This window comes from Mytilus trossulus, chromosome 7 (assembly GCF_036588685.1).
Source record: "Mytilus trossulus isolate FHL-02 chromosome 7, PNRI_Mtr1.1.1.hap1, whole genome shotgun sequence".
Classification (NCBI taxonomy): domain Eukaryota; kingdom Metazoa; phylum Mollusca; class Bivalvia; order Mytilida; family Mytilidae; genus Mytilus; species Mytilus trossulus.
This window is the reverse complement of record NC_086379.1, coordinates 45,923,891-45,937,662: the sequence shown is the minus strand read 5'-3', so window position 1 is coordinate 45,937,662 and position 13,772 is coordinate 45,923,891. Positions and strand designations below refer to the sequence as shown.

The 13,772-nt window shown below is 30.4% G+C and overlaps 1 protein-coding gene across 1 annotated transcript in view; it reads left to right on the top strand.

The window, feature by feature from the left end:
* LOC134725166 (voltage-dependent T-type calcium channel subunit alpha-1H-like) overlaps positions 1 to 13,772 on the top strand; it is a 102,338-nt gene that overhangs the window by 41,105 nt on the left and 47,461 nt on the right. Inside the window, exons 6-8 of the mRNA XM_063588770.1 lie at positions 1,654 to 1,746; positions 4,721 to 5,501; positions 12,914 to 13,096. Coding sequence (XP_063444840.1) covers positions 1,654 to 1,746; positions 4,721 to 5,501; positions 12,914 to 13,096 — 1,057 coding nt within the window. The remainder of the gene's footprint in view (positions 1 to 1,653; positions 1,747 to 4,720; positions 5,502 to 12,913; positions 13,097 to 13,772) is intronic.

Here is a 13,772-nt window from a genome sequence, read left to right as displayed (position 1 = left end):
GTATTTAAAATGTAAGAAGGAAGTCTTGTCTCATATTTGAGCACTCTTAAATAAAGATTGATTTAGAAATACTCTTATAAACTAATGTCATTCTTTGGAGAGAATTCCCTACTTGTATTAGAATTTTGAGCATCATGAATTTTACAATGTAAACTTTAATATGCTAGAGATTTGTTTCAGTAGTCTTTAGAAAATTTGTGGCCAATTCGACTGTAAAGAATTTTTGAAGTCTGCATTGGCATACATATGATATTTTTTTTCAATTTTCAGACTTAGGGGACTCTCTGGTTTAAATCAAAATTTTAATTTAATATAAGATATATCTATATTTTTCTATAATTGAACTTTACCTTATACTGAATAGAAAAATGAAGAAAAAAATGGGGTCACTGTTAATTTGCGCTCACAATCTGCCTTTGAAAGAGGCATACATACATTTCTGTTAATGTCCTTTTTTTCTGTTGAACAAATAGGAGAAACATCAGTAATATTGAAATAAAAATAGTACTACATTACAGAAATCGCTTAAATTCTACAATTATTTAGTTTATGTACAGCTTGTTCGAAAACAACAATACAAAATATAGGTCACCAAAGAATTAAAAAAGATATTTAAATTTTAATGCCAAAAAATGGCATTTTTGCACCAAAGGGAGATAATTTGGAGCTTTTTAATGATATCTACATTTTAAAAGTCACCTGGGGCCAACACAAATTGATTTTTTGGAATAATTTTAGTACCATTATGTCCATATGGTAAAGTAACAACTACTAAAGGTAATAAATAAAATTTGTAATAAAAAATTAATGTTTATTTTTTTCTGAAAATCTTGTACTCGCGAGCCTCCTTAAAAATAAAAATGCACTTATTTAAACTTGAATTTGAATTCATGAGAGAGTAAAATTGAAGAAAGTCGACAGTAAATTTTATTGCATAACCAGCTTAAACTAAGAATTTTGACACTAAAGTTAAACACCATGGTCTTTAATTAGATAATAAACTCTTTTGTTATCCCCCATCACAGATATATTACATTTTGATTGGCTATTAATTTTAACAGGATTGGTTCAGTAGTATCAACTGAAACTTTGTTATGAAACCCAGATCAACTTGTCACAAAAATGTCCTACAAAGTTGCATAAACAGAAACCTTAATCTATAATGCACTTGAAGGTCGCACAAATTCAAAATATCTGCTTGGAGGTCATATATTCAAAAGACAAGAGCTAAAGGAAACGGAAATGAAGAATTTAAACTTTCTAGCAACCATAGAATTGATACTAGAAGTTAAAGGTTAGGGTAATTAATTAAAGCAAAACCAAATTCTGGAAAAGATATAAATAAAAACAGGGCTGTGCACAATGTAAAAACTGCTGGCTATAAACCAGAACTGAAGAAGTTTACATGTATACAGTAGTCTCACAAGGAGTCGGTTCTCTTCGAATCTATTTATAGGTTACTTGGTACAACCAAATTGGCTTAAAATGATAGTAATATTGAATTCTGGTATTTGGAATTTGCTTATGACAAAATTTGAATTGACTTGACAAATTGCTGGAAAAAAACCCACCACAAAAATAGATTATGCTGTAAATATCAATAATACAATAAGATTATTCCCATTATGGTAAATATTTTGTTTTATTTTTCAGGTAATTAGTTTAGAAAGTTGGGTGAATATTATGTATTATGTACAAGATGCTCATTCTTTTTGGGACTGGTCTTATTTTGTAGCTTTAATTGTGGTAAGTAATTTCAATCCAATAAGAAACCATGCTTATACTTTCATTTCTAAAACTTAAACTAAAAGGCTTTACAAAAGAGGGTCAAAGTTACATTTTCTTTTTCTTTGTGTCTCAGTCGATAAGCCACCAAAACTTTTACCAATACATGTTTTACACTTAATAATTTATAGATGTATTTGGTTTTACTGGTGATTAACAATACAGGGAGGAACCTTTGTTTTAACATTTGTGGGTAAACAACTATTAGTAAAATAAAAAAAAAGTTGGGGGAGGGGGGAAAGGTAAGTGATTCATAATCACTGTTCAACTGTTGAAGTGAAAAAATAACGCATTGTCAACTGTCTCTCTTTTTTATCCTGAAAGAAAAAGGAAAATCATGATAGAAATTAAAAAAAAAATTGCGTCTATTTAAAAAATTGACAAAACACCTTTTGGAAATAAGTGTATATCATAATAATTAATTTTAAATGAAACATATGTCTTTTGATTGGCTGACAGTGTCTTGTCTATCAGCTTATAGACATAACTCTGTCATGTGACCCTGAGGTCACCAACATTTTTTATGATTTTCCCGGCCCTGCTTAAAATGAAATGAAGAACTAAATTTAAAGAAAAATAAAAAAAATATGAGAAAGGTTTTTTACTAATTTTATCAGGAATACTTAAAAAAAAGACCACTGATTATTTCTTTGTCATACATCCTTGAATGTTAACTATGAATTCCAATTTTCTAGGACAAAAATGTATGGTTTAATTTTGTTCTGTAAAAGTACCAAAAGTAAATGTAATAAGATACTGTCAGTCACTAGTTAATGTCCTAACTCCCTCGCCTCTAATGCTTTCTCTACAAAATAGCGTTATCATAACTACATTTTCTACAAATCTTATTATTTCAAAAGTTACTTTGTGGAGGTGTATGTATTCAATGATAGAAATGACATTCATCAGAATGGAATATCATTTTAAGTACATAACACTTGGGGAGTATTACTTTCTTTGTTTCATTTATCTCTCCATTGGTTATGAAATTATTCCAGTTCTCACTGGTCTTGTTAAAATTGATAAGGTGTAGCCATTTTGAATTAGGAATTGCATTACCATTCACAGAAAAATGTTGGTGATTTGTGGTAGATATTTTATTGAAAATGTTGATGATATTAATGATAATTCTTTATTTACAGATGGTTACACAGTTTTTAACACTTATCTACCCTGAGGCCCTACATGAAATGCAATGAAATATAACAAACAAACAATTTACAAACAATCAAACTAACACACACATATGAGTGTAGTTTTGTGTATCTAAAACAATATTTAAAAAAATTAAGTGTCTAGATATATAAAAATAAGAAGATGTGGTATGATTGCCAATGAGACAACTCTCCACAAAAGACCAAAATGACACAAAAATTAACAACTATAGGTCACCATACAGTCTTCAACAATGAGCAAAACCCATACCACATAGTCAGCTGTAAAAGACCTTAAATGACAAATGTTAAACAATTCAAACAAGAAAAACTACACAATAATTATGATATGTATAGTACATTATGAATATGAGCCAAGGCTCCGTGTTGAAGGCCGTACTTTAACCTATAATGGTTTAGTTTTTGAATTGTTGTTTGGATGGAGAGTTGTCTCATTGGCACTCACACCACATCTTCCTATATCTATATATTTTAAAACAAATAAATTTTTCTCAGTATATTAATTTTAAAATATTGAGTAAAGGTTTTGTTGAAGGAAGTACAGTGACCTAATAAGCTCTTAATTTCTATGTCATTGTGTCTCTGCTGGCCAGTTGTCTTATATTAGCACTCTGCATGAAAAGCTGTTTTATGAAATGATGACACAGAAAATGGCACTGTTTCAAAAAAAATTGCTCCCTCTTTATGAGTTTGTGCCTAAAAATAAAAACGTCAGAAAAACAGGTTAATAAATATCTGATTGCATGTCAAGCATGTTTTATGCATTGAAGCGTGACATTCAAGTCATTGAAAACTGATAAATAAAAACATGGAGATTGTAAATTGTGAAATTTTTCCCGAAAAAAAAAGTCTTTCAAAACATGCAAAAGATCAAATAGAAAGATACAAATGATAAATGACATTCAATATCAACTCATAAATCAAATATGGTTTGGACTTTCAAATCTTTTTGAAGTTTTTGAAACATTTAAAAACAAACGACAGAACAAATTAACATCATCAACTATATTTATATGCAGAAACCTGAACTAAAGTGTTAATTTATTAATAAAATCAGAAAACACCAAGTTTTTACTGAGATCAAGTGAATTCGGTACGTTTGTCTAATGAGGTGAAACTCTAGAATGGATTTATACTTGTAGAGTTATAAATAGACAAAAAACAACCATCAAACAAATGAGTTACAATGACAACATGGTAATTTGAAAAAGTTCAATAACGGAATTAATTTAAAAAAAAAAAAAAAAAGTCTGATTGAAAATGATAGTGATCTATGTACAATTCATCATTCTGTTTTTCCTGATGAATTATATGTTAAATTACAGGCTCCATTAAATCCATTTAATAACTGCGGAAAAAAAGTTTGTATTTACTGTATTGACTGTTAACCAATGTTTCAAGAGTGAAATATAGAGGAATATGAAAATGAAGATGTGGTATGATTGCCAATGAGACAACTCTCCACAAGAGACCAAATGACACAGAAATTAACAACTATAGGTCACTGTACAGCCTTCAACAATGACCAAAGCCCATGCCACATAGTCAACTATAAAAGGCCCTGAATTGACAAATGTAAAACAATTCAAATGTGAAAACTAATGGCATAATCTATGTACAAAAAAAACAAGGAAAAACTAATATGTAACACATCAACAAACAACAAACACTGAATTACAGGCCCCTGTCTTGGGACAGTATATAGACAGCTCTCTTAGAAGTAAAAAACACCAACTATAAACTCTTTTCTTTCATTTCAGATTGGTTCTTTTTTTATGATAAATTTATGCCTAGTTGTGATAGCTACTCAGTTCTCAGAGACAAAGAAAAGAGAAACTGAGCGTATGATGCAGGAACGAAAACGTTTTCAGTCGTCAAGTACTTTGGCCAGTAATTCAGAGCCTGCTGGATGTTATGCAGAAATATTAAAATACGTTGCACATTTAGGACGAAGAGCGAAACGAAAAATCTTAAAAATGTATTACGATGCAAGAGGAAAGACTCATCCACGACATAAAATAAAACCTCAGTTAGCATTAGGGAAGCGAAAACAAAGCAAAGGTAGTGAATCTGCACAGAGTCATGCTTGTAATAGTTGTTCGCACAGATTTAACTATTTTTATCAGTTTGTTAACAATCAGAATGACCCTCATATAAGTCGTCGCAACAGTAGTCCTATAGCTCCCCGCGCATCACCTGAGATGAGTGACCTAGACTCTATATCGTCACCACGTTGTACTAACTTTCTAACAGTGCCAGGCTTTAACAGCATGAACCCCTCGTCTGAATCTATTAACACGCTCGCTTTTACTGCCACAGACACGCTATCACCTCCATTGCTCAAGCCTCGTATATCATCGCCAAATCATTTAGCACCGCCGCATGGCAGCATTAGTAGAACTCCCTCAATAAATAGTGAATGTAGTAAGAAATTACCATGTGTGCCTGAGTTACTAGTTATACGTACCCCTAGGAGTACACCAATGCACCAGTCTCATAGTCCAAGTAACACCAAGAATCATAATAATCACACTTATAAGGGTAAGTTTAATCAGTATAATCATGTTTATAAGGGTAAGTTTAATCAATATTAACAATATATTCAGTATAATCAGTATTATCAATATAATCAGTATACCGGTAATCATGTTTATAAGGGTAAGTTTAATCAGTATTAACAATCAGTATTATCAATATAATCAGTATAATCATGCTTATATTGTGTAACACACTTATCCTTGCTTAGGCCACTGCAGTTTTAAACACAAATAGATATCAATTTACAAATGTGAAATAAAAGGGTGCATCTGATAAATGCTTGCTTTGTTAGTTACATTTAATGTAGAAGTTTTCTTTAAGTTAAAGGAATTACAATCTGTAAAAAGTATTTTAGTGGCCTAAGAATTGATATATGGCAAAGTAAAGTATCTTACGCAGATTCTCATGATGGTTTATTTTTTACATCTTATTTCTCAGTAGCACTTTTAACACTCTAAAAGTTTTTAGTAAAATGATTCTAAACTGGAAAGAATTGATTGATAAAAGCTTTTGATAGAAGTTTTTCTGCTGATGATATTTTACTTGAATTATCTAACAATGTACTTATATTATGCATTGATGTGATAAATATATATATATATATTTACGGTATGCAAACATATTACATGTTGTATTGTAGAAAAATAACCATCGTTGTTAATATATAGCTTATTGTAAAGCTTTTGTGTAAATATCTGAAAGGAAATGGGTTTAAACCATTAGCAAAATGTATCAGCATTTTGTTACAAAAAGAGTGTTGTTAGCAAAATGTATTCAAGTTACTGTGTACAAATAAAGAGATTGTTCTTTGTTAGGGTAGTAACCGGTAGTTTGGTACAGAAATATAAAATATTATCTGTTGGAAAGGAGAGGGTACTATGAGAGCCCTAATTTAGCCTTAACTTGCAATTTTAAAAATATTATAAATGTTAAAAAGAGTTATTTAATTTAGACGCTTCATTTCTGAAATTCAGTTGTGTATTTAAGTCTTACACAGTTTAAAATTCATGTCTTTGAATAATTGGGCCATATTTATGCCTCTTTTATAGGGCTTATGTGTTTCAGTCTGTGCATTTGTTCGTTTGTCTGTTTGTTCGTATCTTCTGTTCATTCATCTGTCCCACTTTAAATTTTTGGTCGAGGTAGTTTTTGATGAAGTTGAAGTCTAATCAACTTGAAACTTAGTACACATGTTCCCTATGATATGATCTTTCTAATTTTAATGCTAAAGTAGAGTTTTGACTCAAATTTCATGGGGTACTGAACATAGAAAATGATTGTGAATTGGGAATCCGTGTATTTAGGACTCAGTCTAGTTAGATATGAGCTAAGGCCTTACCAAAATCACATCTTTTATTAATAATCTAAACTAATTGGTTACTGTCTTGTGGACCTTTTGTTCATAAATCCTCTTATTCATAAGTACGTCTTTATCTGGCAGATGTCTTATGGATTACAGAGACTCTTCATTGAACTTCAAAGCTTGCTATGATATTTCCTCAAAGGAAATTGAATGAAAATTACGTAATATCATTTTCTTGAAATATGTGCCTAGTATGAGTGATTGAAATGTCATAACTTTGTTATTCTTTACTCATTTATTAATATATCGTGATTTCTGCTATTTCCTACGTCATGATATAATTTGATATTGTTTTTAAAAAAGAGTCTGTTTTTTGGACAAAATAATGAATCGCATTACTCTCCTTTCGTTGTTTGGTCATCATGTGCTAATTTTCTTTTAATATGATCGAATATGCTGCCAAAAAAATTGACAAAAAATATATAAAGTCATGGTTGTTTGTTAATGCTTGTGTCATTTTGGTCTTTTGTGGATAGTTGTCTCATTGGCAATCATACCACATCTTCTTTTTTATATGGATATTATTAACAGTTTGATACCATTTTATGGAATTTAATTTGACAATTGGATAGGAACAATTATCAAGTTTCACACATTTGTCCAACCTGTAATTGTTATGGAATAATTTCTACAAAATGTGAAATGGTTTTTTCTCAATAATATTGTCAGTTAGGGCAAGTGGGAATGTTATTGAGTGGTATTAATAGAATAACGAAGTGTACTTTTGACAATCTACTTTGGACAATTCGGTTTATTTGAAGATAAATCTGTTTTGTGTCATTGATTGAATCTTTATTTGCTAACATATAATGTCTATTGATTTTCTTTATACACCCCTTTATCAAATTATGATGAGAAAAAAAACAATAAGTAAATGTTCTTGGAACATGATTGTCTGATGTAATTGAATGATTATATTTGATCATAATAGCTAGACAACATGAAAATTGGAAAATAATCAATTTAAACAGTTATTTTTCAAGGGCCATCAGAGACTTATAATCACTCAAATTTTATTTTTTTAAAGTCTTGATTTAGAGATTTGAAATGAGGGGGTAGGGGATAGGACCTTTATCAGGACTCCAGGATAGGGTGTTTTTAAGCTCAAGATTTCAGGTTTGATCCTTTCGGGATCTGGGAATTCTTTTTTACGATTTTCTGGATGTCAGAATTTAAATTTCTTAAAATTCAGGACCTAGAGTGAAGATTCCATGTTTTAAGCCTGTAATTTCAGGATCAGAACCACTCCTACCCCCCCTCTTCCCCCCTCTGTAATGTAAATCTTGAATACTTGTGATAATCAAATAATAAAAGAATGCAAAAAATCCAAATCTTCTTGTGAGCAGACGGTCTTTTCTGATTGGCTTTTGATTGGATGAGTTCATGGTCACATGAGTGTTTGTCTTCTGAAGATAATGATATTGGCTAAGATTTATATAAACTGACACAGACTAATCATACCCATCAATTTGGTGCCTTTTAATCTCCAGAATTAATGAAGTTTGTACAAAATACTATTAAGATTTTTGGCTGGTAATAATGAAGTCCTTGTTTCTAACTGAAAATTTGGTATTGATGACTAAATCAAGGAACTCATCCTCACTGACACTGTTGAAGCTTTAATTACTTTTATTTATTAATTATACTGTAGAATTTTGCTAAGACACAGTTCTAAGTACAAAGTTTAAATGGCATAAACCTTAGTAATACAATGTAGTTGCAGAACTAGTACTTTTTTGTGAAATTTATTTTTGATACAGATAAAATTTGTTTGTGGCCCTAGCTTAACTTTTTCCCTCAACTGGCCTGAAAAAGCCAAGGTGATTTTTCGCCTACTTCTCTTTTAACATTGTAAAATTTTTAAATATTTCTTAACGTAAGTTTTTTTGTGGTTGGTTATTTATTTTGTTTTCTTCATTCTTTTAAATATCAAAAGTGCTCAAAGATAGTTGATGTATATAAAAAAAAAACAAGAAGAAAAGAAGCACTGTTGCATATCTGCCAAACTTTACAAAAAATGTACATTTATGAGAAATATTGTTGCTGACTTCAAGTCCCTTCAATCTATTAATACTTTAGAACTTTTGGAGCCACCATGATAATTAGTTTGAAACATTTTCTTAATTGAATCTGAGTTATAAAATTGAGAATGGAAATGGGGAATGTGTAAAATAGACAACAGCACGATCATAGAACAGACAACAGCCGAAGGTCACCAATGGGCCTTCAATGCAGTAAGAAACTCGTGCACCCAGAGGCATAATCAGCTGGCCCCTAAACAAATATGTATACTAGTATGCATAGTAAGCAATAAAGTGTCCTAGGAGTCTTTAGTCAAATTTTAGGTTAATATCAATACTAATTGAAGTCTGTTGCAAAAACGCTGTGAACAATTGAAAAAGATTTTCAGTTATAAGTCAAGTATAAAGGTAACCGCAACAGAGTGATCTTAGCAATTAGTCATTGATTGATTGTTGGTTTCTTGATATCCAGTGGCAAGTATTTCATGAATTTGCTTATAATGGTCCTTTATAATACATGTGCAATTTAGTGTTACTTTTTTTAAAGTTGTGATTTGATTTTAATTTAAGGTGGTACCTAACACTACAGGGAGATAACTCGGTAAAGTCAGCTAAACGTTTTAATTACGTTGTGTTGTAAAAGAAATATTAAGCTACTCAATTATCAAAATTGGTGTTTGTCAAACTGCTATATAACCAGTGTAATTTTTCTGACAAAACGGTTGGATCAAAATTTTATAAATTTTTATATTTTTGTTAAAGGGTCAAAGTAAATAATTTGACAAAATTTTATGAAATGTAAACGAGCCAAATTAATTTTAGTGAAAGTGTTGGGTACCACCTTAAACAGAATGTTCCTGTAAGAGGTTGACAGTAACTTATTGCCATAACTAATTTTAATCACTACTTAAAAATAATAACCAACCATGTGAGGGCTGTATAGCCATTCAAGGTCGTTACAAACTACCATCATCAACTAAAACAAAGTTCCTCAGATCTAATATCATGATTTGAATAATTCATTTTTCTCCCAGTAATATCTTAGTTATAAATATGAATAACGAAGTCTTCTGATTTTAGATACAGAAAGTTATTTTGGTGGCAAAAAATCAATCTGAAAATATTAACATCAATTGTAATCATATTTATCTAGGCTCAGCATTTTGTTTTAACTCATTGAACTTAAAATAAGATAATTACATAAGAGGCTCTCAAGGGATAGTTGATTTGACAAATTAGGTCAGTGAGATGTATTAAAACACTGAGACGTAAAAATAATTTATGTCATAATGGACTCACAAGTGTGAAGTACAGTGAACCCCCAATGTAGCAGATGTTGTCAAGTCTGATCTCAATTGACTTTGAAAGTTGTAGTTTTCCTACCAAAGGTTGTGGTTCTCTCTGGGAACACCAGCTTCTTCTATCATAAACCACTGGCTGTTGCGATATGGCCAAGGGTTTGGAGAGTGGCATTAAACACCAGCAATCAATCAATCATTTATTTAGTAAAATAAATATATGCAAAAAATGTTTAAAGAATTCCTAAATTTAATAACTCTATTAAGGTGGTACCTAACACTGCAGGGAGAAAACTCTGTAAAATCATCTAAACGTTTGAAATAAGTTGTGTTGTTAAGGGAATATTAAGCTTCTCAATGATCAAAATCAGTGTTTGTCAAACTGCTATATAACCAGTGTAATTTTTCTGATAAAATGGTTGGTTCAAATTTTTTGAAAGTTTTATATTTTTGTCAAATGGTTAAAGTAAATACTTTGTCAAATTTTTATGGAAATTAAACGAGCCAAATTAATTTTAGTCAAAGTGTTGTTACCACCTTAATAAAGTAATATTTATAAGGAGATATCCCACAGGTTCCCCAGAATACTGAACGTCATTGATGGTAAAGACTTTTCTGTCTGAAGCACAAGATTTAATTATGATAGTTATCTAATGAAACATAATAGACTCTTGTGGCCAGACTTTTTAAGTCAGAATGACATGAAGAATAGAGCAGAAATCCATATTTAGAAATAATTCCATTCAAGATGTATAGCATTGTATCAACCTTGGTACTGAATGGACATTTTAATTGATCATTTTTTTCCCATATCATCAAGATCTTTAAAATGTTTTCATATAAATCTGTATCAGGAGAATGTTTTATGTAATCTTATCCCTACATGTACTTCCATCCATCTTCCTTGACATTTGATCTGTATTCATTAAGATGATTTTCACAAGAAATTGACAAATTCTTTGACAATAAAAGATGAGAAACAAATATTGAGAGAAATTGACATAATGCTACAAAACGGCTTACAAAATTAGTAGCTCCATAACTCCTTTATTATTAAATCAGGGATATGATGTCAATTGCATTTTGGTTTGATTGATGCCTAAAATGTCTTTAACCATGCAATGTAAATATCAATCATTTTACAGATGCAATTGCATTGAATAAATTGACATTTTTGGCTGTCAAATTTTACTGTGATGACTTAACTAATTATTGCAAAGTCAAGGGACAGATTTGATATAAACCAGATTTTGGTGGTGACAATCTGTAGAGAGATCAAGATTTCTGCTTTGAAAATACATTTCTCTATTTTTTCCTGGTTTATTCTTTGCCCAAGTTATTGATTGTTGATTGATTAATAGCATGTGGTTCTCTTGGCCCTGTTTTCATTTTCTCAGACCTTCAATGGTTTATTTTTAAAATTAGTTGTTCACTGGTTTTTGCCATTTTGATGGCATGTAAATTGTGATCTTGTTTAATGTTACACTTATTTTACAATGTTAAATTCAGTCTTTTGTTTTCAGATTTCTTTAATTTTTATCCGACTTCTTAGTCATTCCATCACTTGTTTAGTTTTGTCTTTGTTCAACAGTTAAAAATGCAAGACTTATAGTTCAACAATGTATTTGTTTATGAAATGGTCAATATGTTGAGAACCACTAGTGGGTCAATAATATTGTATATGTAGCTAGTTGCAACATCTCAATTCCAATTACACTTGAACCCAGTGGAATTCCAGTGGAATTTACTCTGGAATCCAGTGGAATTTACACTTGAAAAAGTTCATTATTCAACTGGATTCCAGGGGAATATATATATAGGCACTGCATTTCCACTAGACTCTTTCACTGGAATCTAAGAGATTTCACTGGAATGTCAATGGAATTCCAGTGGAAATCCATTGATATTTTCTATGGGGAGGTATTTGTATTTGTGGTCTGATTGTAATTTGTTTTTTTTTGCATCTGCAGATTGTTTAACACTAAAGTTCCTCCAATGTGGTTCAAATAAACAAATGTATTTAATTTGCAAAAGGGTAGTCATAATGTTTGCCTGTTTTCTTTAAAAACCCAAGTGATTGTTAAGAAATTTGTCTGGTCAATTCATAACACTGCTCCATCACAATAAGTCACACAAGGCATACTAGGATAAGGTACGATTAGGCAGTTACATATTTTTTTTAAACTTAACTGAGCAAGTCCATTGGGTTATAAATAAGTGCTAATAAGTCGTTGTAATTCTTGTCAATATAGCACTTCCATTGTTAATTGATTCTGCAATTGAATTTAAAGTCAATATCATGCAAAATTGAAAGTATCTGTTTGTTAGTTTTGTATATGCTAATGGTATTTTCAGTATTACACTGGTTTTCAATTTCCGATTACATTTATATAAATGTGAAATGTTATGTAACTTAATAATATAACTTTTATGTACTTATTAGGATATTTTTTATGTTGCAGTGTCTAATTGCAAAATATTGACTTAATTTAATTTTATGGCCTATTAGTAAATAGTGAATCTGTATCTGTTTTTAAACTTTATGAACTTGGAAAAGCAATAAAAAAAATAATCCCAGCTATTTATTTGTAATTATTTGAATGTTGTCGCAAGTATTTAGAATAATTGGAACTTTATTTTCAGATAAATTCTCTTTTTAATTCCAAAAATCAAATACAAATGTAGTATTCAAATGTCAAGTTTTAATGGTGGCACATTATCTTCTATTTAAAGGTATTCCTGAAGATCTGCTAGACGTAATCGGAGACAAACAGATTTGTTACCTAGTGAACGATTATGATAAACAGTGTAATCATACATGTAATCATGTTTCTCATGATGTCTCTGATAATGAGAACCATAAGGAGAAAGATTCTGAGATTGAAAGCAAAGATAAAAAGGCCAAGCGCAATAAAAGTAAGAAAAATAATTTAAATGACTTTTGCTAGAATTATTTCCCATGTTAGCAATCATTTATACAACAAGTAACTAATGTCTTAAGGTTTAACACCACTAATTCAGGGCAGGCCAGAAAGTAGTACATATTTAACACAAAATTATTCCTACGCATGAGTGTAACTTTCAAAATATGTAGATAATATTTAACCAAATATTCTTGCAATAGGTCAATGTAAGTTGATTTTATCTAGTGTTATTAAAACAATTCTATATTGGTGAGATGAAACCAGGGTTGGCAAAGTATTACCCGCCTGGGAATTCCCATGTCAATATGTCAATACTCATAAAACCCGGGTTTTTGCCAACCCTGGATGAAACACCTAATTTTGAAATAAATGGAATTGAGAATTGAAACTTGGAATGTGACTGTGTCAAATAGACAACTACCCTACCAAAAGGGGAAAAACAGCACAAATTGTTCTTTTTAAAATTCAAACAGAATTGCCTTTTTGCAATAAAACATGTTTAGTGTTAAGTTGTTATATTTTTTGTATTGTAATTACTTAAATAGAAAGAGAACTGCTTCTTTTTAAGTCAAAACAGTATTCACACTGAAATAAAACTTTTATAATTCACTGAGAAGATAATTGTTCTAAAACATTCTGAAAGTGGAATTATGACTGTTATGAGTTTT